Source organism: Pocillopora damicornis, chromosome 3 (assembly GCF_964200805.1).
Source record: "Pocillopora damicornis chromosome 3, jaPocDami1.2, whole genome shotgun sequence".
Lineage (NCBI taxonomy): Eukaryota > Metazoa > Cnidaria > Anthozoa > Scleractinia > Pocilloporidae > Pocillopora > Pocillopora damicornis.
The window spans coordinates 17813701-17832049 of record NC_142672.1 but is presented as its reverse complement, the minus strand read 5'-3'; the positions used below and the strand labels follow the sequence as shown (position 1 = coordinate 17832049).

The 18349-nt window shown below is 38.3% G+C and overlaps 2 protein-coding genes across 2 annotated transcripts in view; one reads left to right on the top strand and one right to left on the bottom strand.

Moving 5' to 3' along the window:
* Window positions 1-800: 800 nt before the first annotated feature.
* Window positions 801-10213, bottom strand: LOC113679040 (uncharacterized). The gene is made up of 2 exons (XM_027195976.2): window positions 9969-10213; window positions 801-7112 (listed from the first exon to the last, which is right to left on the bottom strand). The coding sequence occupies exon 2, from the start codon at window positions 6936-6938 to the stop codon at window positions 1422-1424; it is 5517 nt and encodes a 1838-aa protein (XP_027051777.2). The 5' UTR covers window positions 6939-7112; window positions 9969-10213; the 3' UTR covers window positions 801-1421.
* A 4975-nt stretch (window positions 10214-15188) lies between these two features.
* LOC113679042 (exocyst complex component 2) overlaps window positions 15189-18349 on the top strand; it is a 23725-nt gene continuing 20564 nt past the window's right edge. Inside the window, exons 1-5 of the mRNA XM_027195978.2 lie at window positions 15189-15413; window positions 15855-16028; window positions 16408-16546; window positions 16768-16811; window positions 17291-17360. Coding sequence (XP_027051779.2) covers window positions 15305-15413; window positions 15855-16028; window positions 16408-16546; window positions 16768-16811; window positions 17291-17360 — 536 coding nt within the window. The 5' untranslated portion in view covers window positions 15189-15304. The remainder of the gene's footprint in view (window positions 15414-15854; window positions 16029-16407; window positions 16547-16767; window positions 16812-17290; window positions 17361-18349) is intronic.

Genomic DNA, 18349 nt, shown 5'->3' with positions numbered 1-18349 from the left:
GAATTTTTCGCAAAAATATTTCAACTTTCGAATGTCTAACCAGAGGGCGACCTAACTCCATAAACAAATACGATCAAATGCATGTGGGAAACCAATGCCATTTCTTCAAGAATCATCACTAACGAGAAACTAATAATCACTCATCAGTAAAGAACATTCTCTTTTTAGGGTTGGGTTATGTCAGGTCTCACTTACGCAAGTTCAACGATTTTGTGCAGTTTTCCAAACTTTACATGCGGTAGTTGTGTTTTGACTTCATCGAATTGCATCATATTTCTCAACAAAAGTGAACTTTGTGAAAGGTTTAAAATGTGGTTTTAAAAAGTAAGTTTCTAAACAGAAGCTAGTCCCGACAGAGGAAATGATCTGAAGGATCCTTGATTCTGGCCAACAATAAATGATGGTAAATATTTTGCAATTTTGATCCATTCAGAGACGGGTCATTATGTATCGCCTGGTTTTGTTTTGTTTTATTTTGTTTGTTTGTTTTATGGGGGGGGGGGGAGGAGGGGCGGAGGATTTTAGTTGCGTCGCAGTAAGATTTTGCTGATGATTCCATTCTCATTGAAAGTCAATTGGCAATTAATTTTTCATAGCTCCCCTTTGTACTCTGTTGGCGACGACTAATCCCCATTCCAATCCTTCTGAAAACCATGTGATCCCCACTTAATAAAATCCTCTCACCCTCCCCCTCCCCTCCAAGCTCAGGCAACCCTACATACTGCATACTGTTGGTGACTTTAGTGACTAACAATTGTGCAAGCTAGATAAAAATCATTTTCATGAGAAACGATATTCACTTCCTTGACCAAGTTTTTATTTAATTGCCATGGTGGGTACAAGACCGATAAAATTACCTGCATATGTTTAGACGAATATTTGTGTTACTGAAAACATCTGTTTACAAAATGTATTTATATGACGCTGATAATTTTTGCTTGGTTGCAATTCATCCAGCTAATAGCGATAGTAAATCAGTTGTATTTTTAAGGGAAAAAAGAGCTTGACGAGAAAACCATTTTAGTTATCAACAACTTGAAATTTAGAGATAAACAAATAAAGCTGCACTTTATCGAACGAAAAGCACTAAGTGGGACGCTACCTAAATATTGTGGGTACAATGAGCTACATCGCTCTCAAAAAACATAAACGGGTTTTTTTAGTCAGACGGGTTCTGATGGCAGGATTATTAAATCTTCAAACATTCCTAACTCATTTGGTTACACGTTGAGCTACTTAAGTGTCATTTACCACTTTACCCTTACTGCTAAGTGAAACTTGTCCATTTTCGTTATGCTTCGGAAATTTAATTAGCCATCTAAACTATTGTCCTCAACAGACAACGTTCAAAAACATTAGTTACATCAGCACAGCCTATGACTTTTATTGTCAAGGGTTTGTCTCTACAGGCAGCATTGCACTCATGCTTCAGTCTTATTGAGACAGTGTCGTTGATGATCGTACACATCGCTCCCGGTTGGAAACGTCTGCAGGCAGAGCCAACACATGTGGCTTCTACACTGTGAGCACTCCATGTGATTACATCCCTGATTCTTCTCAATCGGTGTCTTGCATTTGGGACATTTCTTTCTATTGCTTGGGTCCTTCATCATCCACTCCACGAGACGTCCCTCGACTTGTCTCTCTGATTTAAACATGGCGCAAGTGAGCCCATCGTGCCATTGCACGTGACAAGATGTGCAGGTCTGAGCCAGACATGCATCACAAGTGAAGGATCTCCCATTAGTTGAGACGCGGTATACCATGCCACAGTTCGCTGTTGGACAGTACTTCACAATTTCAGGATTTCTTTTGACATACTCATCTAGAGCGGTCAAAGCGAGCCTCTTCCTTTCGCGGTCATTCAACAAGTTTTGCAAATCCTTCCATACAAGACGCTCTCCACACTTTTCCACGACACACTTCAACGGAAAGTCTGGAGACTTGAGTTGTTGGATAACACAGCTCTTGTCGTAAGCGTGACCACAGCAGGAAAGTCTGTATACGTCTGCTGTTGAATCCAAATCGCATAGGCATATACCACAGGTTAACTGTGTTCGATGGTCTTGTTGCAAAGGAAACAATTCTTGGGAAAGATTTTTACAGCATTCCGCCACATAGCTGTTGATTAGTTCTTCAGCCTCATCTGAACTCTCTATCTTGAGTACGTGGTTTCTAAATTCAACATGGATCTTCTGGACACCATTAATGTCTCGTAATCCTTGAAGATTGACGCCAAACCTTTTAAACAGAGCTTTCAGCAGTCCGCGGGGCTTGTTTGGTCCTCGAAGTTGAATCTGCCAAGAGTGGCGATTGCCATTGATGGAATCATCGAGAAACTTGTTTATAGCTCGTTTTGCTGATTCTCGGTTGGCTTCGGGTCCATGAATTTTTACAGCCTGGTTCTTCCAATCTTGACTGATTACAGTTCCAGTGTCTTTCTGAATTGTTCCAAGAACGTCTTTTGCTGAGTTAGTCAAAAGAATCTCCAGGTCTTTAGAAATCTTGCAGTCAATTTTATCCCCATTGAAAATTTCGGTGAGAACAGTGGTAGCAGATATGAAGTGTTCCGTGGACTCACTTTGAATTTCTATCAAAACACGCTGATCTGTAGGCTTATTTTTGACCTTAATAATCAAATTTGCTTCAAAGGTTGATTCCAACTCGCTGATAGTTTCTATGAACTCATCTTCTATGACTTTGTAAACATTTCTGGCACATGACAACACAGTTGACAGGTTGGGATGCAGGGTTACCATACCAATGCCTGGGATGTTCATTCCATTAAGACCTCTTATAGCGGCTTCACCCTCTTCTGGGTTTTGGAACGTCAGGTGGGCGTATCCCTCAAAAGATTTCGTGGAAGGTTTTCCTACGTAGACTGAGAAATCACCTTGTGCGGCAAAGCTGCTGAGACTTTCTTCTAAGAGAGTCTTCTGTACTACAAGAGTCTCATCCGCTGTTTCAAACTCTGCTATTCGGTGGATGAAAACTTTCATCACTTTTACTGAGGGAAGCTTCTCTTCGATAGCAGAAGTCACATCCTCCTCTGATGTTTCAGGGTGGAGCCTTCTCATGAATATTTGTTGATTGTGAATTTTGTCGGCTTGAAATATCACCCTTTTGGATTTAATAATCAGCGACGATATTCTTCTGAGCGTGTAAAAGAAGTCTTCGCCATTGAAGAATTGCACTGATCCTGTGCCTTTTCCTGGACGTCTGAGCCACTTAACTTTCACTTTAAACTGAGAAAAACGTATTTGGTTACCATCGCCTGTCGAGTTACTCGGCTGTACTTTGATGTTGATATCTGAACAAGAATTGGAAGGGCTGTTCACTGCCTTTAGCGCATCCTGTGAATCCCTATAAGTCACAAAGACTCGCATCTTGCCGTTCTGCTCCCTAAGACTATGTTTCACGATGTCTCCGAAGGATCTAAGGTGGTCTAAAACAGCTGTTGAGTAGCCATCTTCTATCTTACCGACTGTGACAGTCCTGTACATGTCCAGCATCAGCAACTCCCGTATTTCACCGCCTTGTCCCCAAACCATTCTACTTCCTAGGGAATCTTCCCTCAGGGGCTCTTCTCTTTCCTCACTCCTAAGTATCTTTTTGCTTTCCTCCAAGATACTCTCTATCACTGGCAGGGCTTTCGCCGTGTACCTTGGAGGAACGAAGATTTTGATTTGCCCCCTCTCTTTGTCCTCCTCTAACACAACCAAGCTGTCATCGCATGACTTCGAAACTTTGTCCACAATTTGATCAACTTTTTTTCTTTTGTAACCTCCAAACGTCAATTTAATAAGTTCTGGACTGCATGGCAATGCCATTTCGGTTAATACAGTCGACAATAGGTTCTCTAGGTCATACTTGAGAGCTCCTGTTGAAATCATTTCCCGGAGCCACGTCTCCTCCACAGGGGTAACGTTGACGACAAAGTCACGAGACGTTTTGAGCAGTTGGTCAAAGACGATGAACTGAGGCGTTGCTCCGAGAAACTTGAGTGCTGACGATGGATGCACTTGAACACACTGGTCTGAAGACAACACTCTGTATCCTTTTTTCTCGTGGCCAGTAAACAAGCATAAGTTGGTGGCATAACAAGAAAACAAAATCTTTTGAAGTTTCACATCAGTGTTCTCGTCTTTCTGCAACGTATTCGGGATCGTTATCTCTAATTCATGCTTTAACGTCAGCTTTAGCTCTTTGATAGTCTCGTCTGTCATGCGAAGTGACTTAGCGTTTAAGCTGTTAGCAACAGCCCACTTTTTTCGTTTAGGTAAATCTTTCGGTTGCTTGAGGTATTGCCTGTACACTTCCAACAACGTCAGTAGGTCTCCACCATTCAGGCAGAAACCTACTTTTCTACTGTCAGCTGCCTGCTTCTCCTCTTCGCTTCCCATGCGGAAGAAAACGCTCCCACCCGCAGTTGCAATGGCTGCCAATGCTAACGCATCCGCACCTACACCTTTGTCAATGCCTTCAAATATGACCTTTGCCAATCGTGGCTCTACCGGAACACGAGCAATTTTGCCTCCCAGCTGTGTAAGTTTTCCGTTTGTTATCGCACCAAGAGAATTCAACAACTCTAATGCAAGGGTTATTGAGTCAAAAGGTGGCGATTCTACAAAATCAAAGTCTCTGACATTTTCGATACCAAGTTCCATCAGCTTCAGCACGGCCTGACCAAGATGAACCCTTAAGATCTCTGGTTTTGATTGGTCTTCCATTGCCTCATACACCTCTTTGCTGTAGAGTCTAAAGCACTTCCCTGCTTGTGTCCTTCCTGCCCTTCCTTTTCGCTGTTCAGCAGAACTTTTGTTGATGGTTGTTACCTCTAAAGAACTTTTGTTGCGTTTCGGTTCGAACTTCATTTCCTTCACCATACCAGTGTCCACTACATACTTTATCCCAGGAATGGTGATAGAGGTTTCCGCACAGTTGGTAGCAAATACCACCTTACGTTTGTCTCCGTCTTCTTCGAACACTTTCTTTTGCTCTTCTTGACGTAGCTTTCCGTGGAGAGGAAGACAAACTAGGTTAGCATCCCGCTCAACCTTTCTTAACATTTCACAAGCACGTTCCGTTTCTGCTGGAGAAGTCAGAAACACAAGAATGTCCCCTGGATCCTCCTTGCGGTGAATTTCGCGAGCTGTTTTTACAGCCTCTTGAAGATAATTTTCAACGTTGGAAGATGGATCACCTTTCCAAATTTCATCGACGGGAAACATTCTGCCGGACACTTTCAGTACTGGACATTGGTCAAAATATGCCACGAAGAGAGCTGGATCAATGGTAGCTGAGGTTATGACCACTCGCAGCTCAGGACGTTGAATAAGGCTTTTCTTGATCATACCAAGAAGTAGGTCCGAGTAAAGACTTCGTTCATGTGCTTCGTCAATTATTATGCAAGAATATTTTGACAACTGAGGATCCTTTAGGCACTCATTGAGAAGAATGTGGTCTGTAGCGTACAAAATACCAGTCGTCTCTTTACTTGCTTGAACGTTTCCTCCTACACGGCAGCCCACTACTTTTCCAACAGTGCTCCCCATTTCTCGAGCGACGTGGAATGCTAGGCTTGTCGCAGCAACTTTACGTGGCTGGGTACAAACGATTAAACCCTTCTCAGCAAAACCAGCCTCGTACAAATACTGGGTCATCTGTGTACTTTTACCTGATCCGGTTTCTCCAAGAATAACGCAGACCTGATTTTCCGTTATGAGCTGAACAATTTTGGTTTTTTTCGCGTACATTGGTAGGGCTGCTTCGATCCTGCGACATTCTCTACCAAATGCTTCCCTTAGTTTCTTCACTGTAGGCTCAACACAGGAGGGTGGCAGCCGTCTTTGGGCGTCCAGAGTGGATCTTGTGATAAGTTCAAAGCGTCGAAATTCTCGGAGCTGTGATTCAAGTTCCTCCTTCTTGTGTTCCAGGACTTCTCTCTCCGAGCATATTTTTTCAAATTCATTAAAAGGTATGTGCTTTTGCACACGAAGAGCCTTAATGTGACGACTGATTTTCTCTATCTTGACAGTATGCTGCTTTTCGATTGCTGTCATCTTTTTCTGAAGCTCTGCTAAGCACTCGACCAAAATCATATCAGTACGCGCTCCCTCCGTGAGAATAGAAACTTCAATTTTTTCTCCAGCTTCTCTGATGTTTTCTTTTAGAATCAGTTCAGCTCTTCTTCCTTGCTCATTATTCTGAAAGACAAATGTAAATTCGAGACACCCACCATCAGTTTTCTTAGTTTCCTCGTGATAAAACGTGATCTCGTCACCAAGACATTCTTTAAGGTAGAGTGTCACGACATCTTTTTTGACAGGGAGCTCTGAGGGAGGTTTGATGACCAAACGACAGGGTTGTTCAGCCAAGGATGGAGCAGCAACTTTCTTGTCTCTTTCACTTCTAAAAGGTTTTCTAGTTTTTTTAGCTTGGTTGTATTTCTTATCTCTGTATTCAAGATCCCTTCCACGCTTTGGAGTCACTGGAGTGTCACCAGAATGTTTGCCAGTGGTTTTCTTTGATTTTCCTGGAGCATCCCTTCTGTGACTTTTTTGCTGTAAAGATGGAACGTCGTCACTTCCTCGTCTAGGAAAAGAACGTGCGCCTACATCTTTACAGTCACTCTTCACTGAACTATGTCCACGAACGGATGCAGATCTGTGACGTTCCTTTCTTCGAATTTCTTGCCCACAACTAGAAGATTTCGTTTCTTCGTCCACTGTGGGGAGGTGTGATTCGTCCTCTGGTAAACCAAACGGGGATCGACTAGGCTCAGTACGATCTTCATGCATAGGGCACTTGGCTGCACCTAACTGATCTTCATCTTGGTGACAGCAATCAGAATCCAAATCGACACTAACACTGCTCCCTCCTTCTTTGTCAAATATGTTGCTACTTTCCTCTTGATGTACAGCTCCCTCTGAAGACATTTTGATAAGTCAAAATAATTTTTCTTGTAGGGAAATCACGTTGCTTTTCGCCCTCGTCAGCACGTTCACCTTTCTTTATGATCTCTCTCCTCTTTGAAAGGGAAAGATTCTACAGTTGTGCGGTAGCTAGATTGCTGCTTTCGAACAGGTGACCTTTATTTTTAAGGACAACACCTGAAAGTTAAAAGAGAGGAAATAAAGAGCAGAGAAGGTCAAAAACACAAATGCAAATTAACATATACATGTATTTTCTTTAATAACCGTCAGTCTAATAGGGAACTGTCCAATTTCGGAAGTGGATAAAATTAGGTCACATTTTTTCACGACAATACTACATTTAAATATGGTTTTCAGTCTCCTTCGAATAGGAGTATCTCTTCTCGTCCAACAACGTACCTCTTTCACGATTCTACAGGCTGCATGAATGTTTTGACGAAATGAACCGATGGTTAACAATACTTTTCAGAATGTGTGCTGATGGATAAGGCTTTTTTTGAAAGAAATATTGAGATTCACAAGGTTATTGCAATTTTTTTTTACAATAATCTTGACGAGTATGGCAAATCTTTTTATTTTAATATTTTCAGTCTTTAAACACTAGTGAAAGCAAACCACAACTGTAACTTGCTTCCCCCCTCCCACCCCCCCCCCCAAAAATGGATGAATTTAATTTCAGACCGGTTCAGTACTGCATCAAAAAAATATTTGAACTGACCAAGTTCTGTATTTTGGCAATTTCAAAATGGATGTAATAAAGTGGTAATTGAACCTCGTGTCAAGCAATTTTGGTCAGAGCTCATACTTGTGATTTCAAATTGAACTCGTGCTGCATGGTTGTTTGAATTTGAAATCATGTGTATGATTTCAGCCCAAATTGTTCTCCACTCATCTCAATTACCATTATTAATTACCTTTCTACAATTCATTCTTTTAAAACATATTTTACAGAATTGAATACATATTTACATATTTAACTAAATTTTACAGTTAATATAATCCTCTTAGTATATATCTGCAGGTGAAACTTTAATTGGACACTTATATGTACAAGCCATATTGAATACCAAATTGGTATACAAAAAGGAAATGAAGAAACAGATAACAGTATTCATTGACAACCTCTGTGTCTATCATTTTTTAATTGATTTTTTTCCTAAAATTAAGGTTTCCACAATGCCTTATGCCAAGTTGGCTTGAAAGGTTAGAAATTGGGAAATATCATGAGAGAATATTGCCAATTATTTTTTTTCAGAGGGCATGGTAATGAATCCTGCAATCTGATTGGTTCCTTTTGCAGTCTGTATTTTCCTATCTCTGCCCACAGGCAACGGTAACGCTTTTGTGAGTTGCCATGTACATCCCTACTTTCGTTGCCATTTTTCATAAATATATCTTGTTTTTCTGGCTGGGCAGTATTTTTAAGCAAAGACATCAGTCACTTCCTCAAGCTGACAAATAGTTTATTAATCCTCTCTTTTCTCTTACTCAAATCACTTTGGTTGATAGAAAAATATTGGTTTTAGAATGAATTTGTATAAGCAATAGTGTCATTATGTTGGTTGACAAGCGTACTAAAAACTACCTACAATTAATTTTAATTGTTCACAAAAAGTACCTAGAAAGTTAAAATGTGAGGTATTTGGTTACAGTTGTACTAATCGATGGATTCCTTCATTCATTTAATATCTGAATTTTCTCAAACAATTTGTTTGTAGTGAAAGGCCAAGCAAAGTTTTAATTTCAGTTCTGCAACAAATATATGCTCTTGGTAAGTCTTTCCAAGTCTGTTCAATTTGGACATTTATACTGTAAATTGCACAACAGAAACAGAAGGAATTCAATGAGAAAAGGCTGCATTAAATCCCCTTGCATTTCATTGGAGTGTATCATTCAAATTTAGTTTTTGTGGAGGAAAGACCAGATTTATACACGCCATTGCATTATTACTTAATGAACAGAGGTAAATCTTTGTACATGAATTAATTGTTGATGAAAATGAATAATACTTTCTGTAACATCATTGACTATTTTTGAAGAAATCATTGTCATGACAGTCCTTGCCAAACTAGTTTTGTTGTTTTTCAAAAGTGTACATGCACTTTTTTTTTTCTTATGCACTCTTTAATTGACAGGAGTCAAATTGTGACAGATACTTGTAAAAATAATGTTTCAAAGTTTGTTTTGAGGCCTTTTAAATCACCTTTATCATTACGTAAATGAAAATGTTTTGGTGAGGCATCTCTCTTTAATTTGCATCACCTCTATTTTAACAACCATTTTATTGCTCAATGTTAAGGAAAAGACTAATAAGTAAACTGCCTGTACCCAGTCCAAACCTCTCAGTTATCAATGTCTAGATTCATATTCATGCAGAGATTGAAATTCACTTCGTAAGTTACAGATTTTCATTTTGTTTCCCGTTTCCCAAATTACAGTAAGCTGTTTTGGCCAGGGTACTATGAGTTGCACAATGCATTGAAACCACACAATTATGTGTAAGCAAAAAATGCATTTGAACTACTACCACATCTGCACCCAATAGCTGGTAGCACATAAAAAGAGCACTTTTTGTACCTTAATTCTAATCGGTGCATTAATTATAAAATACTAAGAGATAGTAAAACAATACTGAGTGGGGCTAAACAATTTGTCGTGGGTGTTTTTTACAATTATGTATAACACTGAACACAAAAAATTAAATGCATAAATGTCAATTCAAGTAATGAGACAATGAGGAAGTCTGTAGCAAACGTGGTTATTGTGATGGTCCAGTACACGTTGTTAGACATGACAAGAGTATTTACCTAGACCAAATGAAACTAAATTTTGCTTCGAGCAGTGTTAGTCTAAATTAAAGAAAACATGTTTACACCCAACCACACTTTACAAGAAACAAAAATAGATTATTTTTCATTTAACTTAGTCCTTTAAATGTGATTCAAATTTGGCTAAATAAGTAATAAGTATTTTGATAGGGAAACTGTATGGACAAAACTACGTGGACCACAAACCTTGCTCGCGTTTACCCACCTTTCAAGAGCTTAGTATTTTGGAAAAATCGATGTTTTGAAATAAAGTTTGACTTTTCATCTCTCAGTTTCCATGGTCTACCGTATCCGTCCTTCAATGGAATATCGTGCTTTTGAACACTTTCGGACAATGGGGACAAAGTCAAATAAACCTCACAAAACCACCCGTTTCTTGGCAAAGGATGATGAAACTTTTCCGGGAAAAACAAGAAGTAGAAAGCGAAGCTAGATACAGTCTCAGCGGGTGAACCATTTCATTTTTAAGTGGAGAGGGGTGGGGAAAATAACACGCGACGGAGGAAGCTAAAATTTTTCCTTTAGATGTTTTCACTCGCAAATTGCAATTTTATTCTCCTTATGTAACTAACATCAAATAAAGGTGTCTTCACAAGGAAAGTTTGGCCTGTATCTGACTTCGTTCCGGTGTCACAGCGGATTTGGGTCCTCGGGGATTTGGACCCCCGGTCATTTGGACCCCCGGTCAAAATCCGCTAACGGCTATGGACCCCCTTCGCACATTTGGACCCCTATCAAACTTTCCCTTTGGCATCGTTTGTATCATATTTGACAACGAATTCTATTTCCAAGCTTTTCGTCGATGTTCTTCTTAGTCACAACATAACATCCCTCAATGAAAGTAAAGAAAAACCAGCCACTTCGTTCCAATTCTGCCGCATTTATTAAAGCGAGTCGTACAGTATACGCAAGAATTACATGTAAATGCAAACAAACCACTGCATTCGAACCATTAAGATTGCTACAATAAATCTTTTCTTCTTCTAATGCGAATCAACATAGATACAAAACATCATAACAATAGTGGAGACTATTGCGTCCAATCACAAAAATAACTCGATCTGATTTTCTAATTATATAATATTACACAGTTTTTGAAGAAGAACGAAGTAACTACTCCTACGACAGGTCGTTCGTATAAAGCCTATGATAAGTAAAATTTTTCTATTCTGAACAATTGGAACTCTCAGCTTATTTTCAAATGGAAATCAACATTTATGTCTACGTCTTTACAAAAGTGGAGACTATTACATCGAACTCAGTCTTATTTTCTAATTTTAACGATTAAGAGGCGATCTCTGTAAGAGCGGTCCAGGGCATTTCGCATCGGAAAAAAGTTTTCCCTCAAACTTTTCCCAATAAACTATCTTTGGTTACAAGTAAATAAAACCACATTAGTTTCTGGAAATACGTTAAAATAAAATTTTTAGAGCTCTCAAAAGTCAAAGCTGCAAAAGGCCCTTTTTTGACCTCTTGCGACCGTCGAAAATTTCAAAAGTTGAATAGCTCGGTCCTCGCATCACACCGCATGCAGCAAAAATATTTTGTATTCTTAAAGTGTGCGATATATAAGGTGTATAAAATGCATTTCAATTTTGATATTCGTTTATTCAGAGGCTCGTCAAAATTTATTTAAAAACACTCGTTGGAAAGCTTTCTGAAATTGGTTAAAAGTACTCTTTCTTTCTTGGTTGATATTGCTCAAGTCCAGACCAGACCATTAAAAAATCCGCTTGATTTCTACTAATAAGATGTTTGGCTGCAGAAAAATATAAAAATATCTTGCACTTATTGATTTTCTTCGCCGAGGTGACTTCGAACTTTTAGCGATATTGCTAGCGTGACAGCCGATTATGCAAATTAGTTCATTGAGCAAACTCCGACCGTTTTATGTGAGTAGCTGAATAAATCTTAGCTTTTGACCATTATAAGTAGAAAATAAAGTAAAAAATGTAGTGGAAAAGCTTTAAGATCACACCGATTAATACCTTAAACATTTTAAAAGGCCAAAATTTTGACAAATTTTATTATCTCGTGACGAAAGACGTCAACAACAACGTATCGAATATCATAATTTGATTGGCGCTCTCAAACCCCTTTTAAATAATTTGGCTTCTGTTATTTCATATTCGAGTTCTGACAGCTTACGCTATTAAAACCTGTATGAACATTTCAAAACCAAACTACAGGATTCTATTTGGTGTAACCGGCGATAACAGCACACACTGAAATACAACGTGACCACTGTCACATAATTCAATTGTGTAATCATCCTGAATTGCTTCTCCCTTCGTAATAAAGCAGCGATAACATCGCCTTTTAGATCAGAATTCTGGTCAGCAGAAATAAGAGAAATTTTGCCTGCACACCGGTCTTTATGAAAGTTTCTATTCAGAACTCCAGAGAATTCTTGTGGAAAAGGACCCCGCGATTTTTGAGGAAATAAATTATTACGTTACGTGTCACCTCATTTTTCCGACAATTAGCTATATCTATATCGTAAAGCGCGTAATTTTATTAGCTGTAATTCGTATGTCTCTTTCGGTACTGGTTTGCTTGGGATTAATAACAAAAAATTCTTGAAGCGGTATTCGCCACAAGAAGTCCTGTTTTCAGTCGCGTTCCTCAGAAACTTCGTTCGGAGACTGACGAGGAGTTTCCGGTTTGTTTAACTTGCCTCAGAGTACTGACTCAATAAAGAGTCATCTCTGCTTAATCCATTTGTCAAAAGAGAGTTTCACAGAAGGAGAGCTTATCTTTGCAAGGGCTGGCCTGTTCGATGTAGAAGACTCAGTTATGGCAAAATGTGGGTCTGCGCAAAGCATAGGCACACTTATGGGAAGTTCTGGCGCCAAAGTTCAGCGTGCCAGTATCCGACACACCCTGGTAGCGATTCCAAATGGGTAAAGAGCCGGTATTCTGTCAATTTGCAAATGTCAAAGGCCATTTCTAAGATGTATGGCGTTCTATAGAGGTTTAGACAATACTGCAGCTGAGGGAGCGGATGGTTTCAAAGATTTTTCTCCAAATTATAGACGAATTGGAAAGCGTGTGAGCAGAAAAGGACTAGCGTAAAGAAGTTGGGAAGAGGCTTTAGGAGAGCAAGTTGTATTTGAAGACTACATACCGTAATCGCTGCGAAGAGGAAGATAGAAAATGTGCCGATCACTGTACGGTCTTTGCACTGAGCCATGCTGGTGACACTGACGTTCAGAAAGTATGCAGTCACAGTCACAACGTGAGGTGTGAGGATTGTGAGAAGCTGAAGAGTATTTTTGAAGGAGTAAAAGGCGCTATTTCTGAGTACACAATGCAGTTGGGTAGGTTTCAGAGAGAGGCGAGGAACACAGTAATGGATGAGATAGGATTGAAACATCCAATCATGTTTGATATCTATGACGTGTGCTCGTGGCAAGAGAAGCAAGGATGCCTAGCATCAAAGTCAAGATGCTAAGAGACATGTGCAAACATTTTGAGCCGGCATTCAAAATGCAAGATACAAATGCAGCACCTCTTGCAAAAATGGAGGAAATGATTTCGGAGTGCAGATGTTATGCACTCTAGTTATGACGTCCACCCGTTAATTATGCAAATGCGATATCCTTTTTCACAAGAACTCTTCAAACTTATGAGAAGGGACTGTTATGCAGACAGGCGTGACGACCAAATATCATTTTTTTCCCTTTCAGCTAGAAATCCGAGCAATCGCTGCTTTATTTAGACGTGGGAAGTATTCAGGACAATTACACAATTTGTCCATTTACGTGACAGAGTCAATGATCACGGTGTATTTCTGTGTGTGCTGTTATCGCCGGTTACACTAAATAGAATCCTGTAGTTTGGTTTTGAAATATTCATACAGGTTTGAATAGCGTAAGCCATCAGAACTCAAATGTGAAATAATAGAAGCCAAATTTTTCAAAAAGTTCGCGAGCGCTAATCAAATAATGATATTCGATACGTTGTTATTGACGTCTTTCGTCACGAGTTATTAAAAATTGTCAAATTTTGGCCTTTTGAAAAGCTTAAAGTATTAATTAGTGTGGTCTTAAAGCTCTGTCCTACAGTATTTTCTACTTAAAATGGTTAAAATCTAAGATTTATTCAGCTACTCACATAAAACGGTCGGAGTTTGCTCAATGAACTAATTTGCATAATCGGCTGTCACGCTAGCAATATCGCTAAAAGTTTGAAGTCACCTCGGCGAAGAAAATCAATAAGTGCAAGATGTTTTTATATTTTTCTGCAGCCAAACATCTTATTAGTAGAAATCAAGCGGATTTTTTAATGGTCTGGTCTGGACTTGAGCAATATCAACCAAGAAAGAAAGAGTACTTTTAACCAATTTCAGAAAGCTTTCCAACGAGTGTTTTTAAATAAATTTTGACGAGCCTCTGAAAAAACGAATATAAAAATTGAAATGCATTTTATACACCTTATATATCGCACACTTTAAGAATACAAAATATTTTTTGCTGCATGCGGTGTGATACGAGGACCGAGCTATTCAACTTTTGAAATTTTCGATGTTGCAAGAGGTCAAAAAAAAGCCTTTTGCAGCTTTGACTTTTGAGAGCACTGGAAATTTTATTTTAACGTATTTCCAGAAACTAATGTGGTTTTATTTACTTGTAACCAAAGATAGTTTATTGAGAAAAGTTTGAGGGAAAACTTTTCTCCGATGCGAAATGCCCTTGACCGCTCTTACAGAGATCGCCTCTTAATTACTAACTGTTGAGGGATCCAAAATAACACCTTAACAGTTACGAAGACGTCTCGAGTCTGGCGGTCTGCAGACAATGCAGAGCCACTCGCTTTCCGGGTCAGTCTTAAATCCCTTGCAGCTCATGTGTAACCATCTCTCGCGCAACTCGCATTGTTCCATGTCGTCCCAACACTTGGGCATTGAACAATAACAAAATAAATTAATGTTACAAGTTTGTCACTTATTGAGTCTAGCTGGGAAAAGGTTCAAAACCTCTTTTCTCCTAACATTAAACTAAATGCTTGCACATTATCCCTTGATCAAGAGAAACATCTGCCGGGTCATTTTCAGTTCCCATTTCCAATTCCATTGCATGCCACTTCTGCTGACGGATTTGGACGGGGGGGTGGGGGTCTATATCCACTAGTGGATTTGGACCGGGGGGGGTCGTAATCAGGGGGGTCCAAATCCGCTAGGACACCGAGTATGATTTCCATGCTCATAAAATTACTCCCTTATTTCTAGAAGAAAGACAAAGTACGAAAGGAATTAGTGAAACGATGCTTGATTTGCCATTTAAATCCCTAACTGATAATACCACACGTCTAATCGAATTCTTATTTGTTAAGAAGTAAAGCTACAGTAACTTTGCTGTTTCACTGGCCATGTGGTCATAACACACCTCAAGTATATTACTTGTAGTTTTCTAATTTTTTACTTACGTACGCTGTTCAAAGGATCGCTGGCTATCTTGTTAACATGGCGGAAAAGCAGTCTCAGGAGAGGAAGTTAGTGTAATACTTTGCTCTGTTTCCCAGCTTCAGAAAAATATTAAGATGAGACCGCCTCCAGTAGTGACTGGCATCTCTCCTGCAGAGGGTCCACCTGGAACTAAGGTGATCATTCGTGGAGAACACCTCGGTGTCAACGCGAAAGATGTGACAGGTTCGTCAACTAAATGTACTGACCCAGGTGCTTTACATGTCTGATCAGGAAATCTTTGTAAAGATATTTCCTTAGTTTTTCTGAGTTTGATATTAAATCAGTCGCAATTTTTTTTCTGAAATTTCATCCGGCAAATATAAATGCAATGTGGTGACTTGCTCCTCCTTTACTGTGGTTACGTTACTGGGGTGGAAGAACATACAATCTTTGTGACCTCTCCCAAAATGTGGCCATTGGTGATATTGATAGGTTGGTTGTAAAAAAACTTGGCTGTAAAATGTGGAAGCATTCTGGCTTTTACTCAGGATGCAAACAAGTAGTTGTGATAAGAAGATACAGCATCAGTTTATTAGTTATTAAATCATTAAATTATAGAGAATTGTGGTATATGTACAACAAATAAATTAAATATTTACCTTAACTGATTTTTGATGTTATCAGGTCTGACTATTTGTGGTGCCAATTGTCTGCTGTCAGCTGACTACAAGTCAGCCAGCAAGATCATAGCACGGACTGGAAAGGCTCCACCAGGGAAAGGAGATGTGATAGTCACAACACGATCAGGAGGACAAGGAAGCTGTACTGTACAGTTTAAAAGTGTCATGGTGGTTCCAGGTATATGTTCTCTATCTGCACAATTTAATAGTTTATTTTTAGTTTAGCCTTAAAACAGTAATTGATTTGTAAGAAGAAAAGGCACTACAAAGTTGAAGGATAATTCATTAAGACAATTAGTGTACTAAATTTTATTGTTTCCTTTTTGTTATGTTGTATAATTTATATTTACCCACAATTTTCTCCGTCTGAACAACCTACCTCATTCAAACAGTTCAGTACACTATTGAGTTTGAGATATAGGCGATAACAAATGGTGCTAAAAATTTAGCCTCTCCTTGGGAAATTGTGTTTCAATGAGGTATGTCAATGTAATATCAAATATTATATATTGAGAGAAAGAAAATTTATTTGCATCTTTTTTCAATTTTGGTTGCAGATCCTTTGAAAGAGAGTGCTGTTTGGTTGGAAGAGGTAGACCCAGAAGAATTAAGGGTGCGGTCTGGCTCAGTAAGACCTGTGTCACCACAGATGAATACCAGCCAAGATCCCTTGGGAACAGGCACTGATATATTTAGGTTAGTTCTGCTATGTTTGTTAAAATGCACACTAGAGAAAAACTCCTTTTAATAAAGAAAAGAACTTATCAATAACTTGTCAATTGATATTAAGATGAATGATGCAATCATATGATATCAAACAAAGACATAACAGTCCAGGATTTATTTGTACATGTAGAAAACTGATTCTTTTTAAAAGATATTAACTATAATGTTTTTATATTAAAATCTTTTGTTAGCAATAAATTTACAGAGGAACAACTCGAAGAGTTTTATCCTGAAGGTTGGTTGATTTATTTCAAATGGAATCATTTGTTAAGGAATGAATTTTTCTTAACTTGTTGTTGCATAATATTGGTATTTCTATTACTGATATTTCTATCATTGTATACCTTAACTGGTTTCAGAAGTTGATAATTCTTTTACAAATGTCAACTTTTGCTTGATCATACTGCCTAAAAATGACTCTTTCAGAAGATCAAAACTGCTGTACCTGTGTTATTTAAATGCCTTCCAATGTAATTTGAATCTATATTTTTTTGGTTATTTCTCTAAGCTTTTAACTAGATGGTCATATAGGGTGGATAAATATAAGTGGCCAATGTATCTGATAGATGCTTTCAAACTTTTATTAATGAGTACATGGAAACTTCAAGTTAGAACATTTTGTGTGTTACACATGATCACATTTGTCTGAGTAATTCCAGAATTCTTTGGTGTATGTTTCTTTTTAATTTTTGTTATTGTTTTTGTGCCTTGAAGGAAGTGGAAATATCCTCAGTGAAAACTTTATTCCAGGATGGTTTTTAATGGAGAGTCACTCAGAAACTGAGTGAGTAACATTTGACTATCAAATAGTCATTCAGTTTTCTTATTCTATTGTTAAGTCATCCAACTGTTTTTCTGAGTATGCAGGCTGATTCAATCCTCTCATGAAATCTTGGTCTGTGATGACAAACTCTTTTATCACTCATTTTTACTATTAATGAAACACACATTTTCTTAAGTTAAAAAAAGATGAGTGAGCATATGCACCAATTTTTGAAAACCAAATAATTTTTGAATATTCACTCAGTTGGAGAGTAAAAACTCAGCATTTGTGTAAATTAAAAATTGCAGTCAGTGGCAGCTTTTGAGTTGCTTTTGGTAAGTTTTAATTTTTGTGACTATGATAGAATCAAAATAAATTTCAAACTCACAATGATACTTTTTTTAGACATTCAATAAGTCATTTTAGCTTTTGCTTATTGCCTATTAAAGGAGGCACTGTGTGCGTTGGCTGCTAGTAACCTGAGCTAAAGGAATAGATACAATGCAATATAATATTGTAATTATTTTTCTTCTAAAACTATTGGTAACAGTAATTACTGTAATTTCAAATGTTGTCATTTAGTACATACTAAGACAGTGGAAAGGTGGGTCCTGATTACACTCTGAATATTCTTTCCTATTCACCTTCAAGCAACTCATGCAGGATTTGCACCCAAAAGTATTGTAATAATTAAATTAGTTACTGTTTTAGTTTGTACAAAAACAAATATTTACTTCAGTGTTAGTGGCTAGCAGTGGATATTTAACTTGCCTCTTTGCAGCTTGGTAAATATCCACAACTAACTGCCAACACTGAAGGGACTAGTTGTTAATTGATTTGTATTGTTAAATAATGAAATTTCAATGTGAAGTGTAAAAACAGATTAAATAGATACAAAACAGGAAACTGATGGTGACCCAATTCATGGCAAAACATGTCTTCAAAAAGTACACCTTTTTGCTGTTCATTTACGCAAAATGTACATTCATTTACGTCAACAGTTGAAACTA

What these genes read in the sequence shown, in the direction of transcription:
- LOC113679040 (XM_027195976.2), bottom strand. Translation starts at nt 6,938, where the DNA reads ATGTCTTCAGAGGGAGCTGTACATCAAGAGGAAAGTAGCAACATATTT.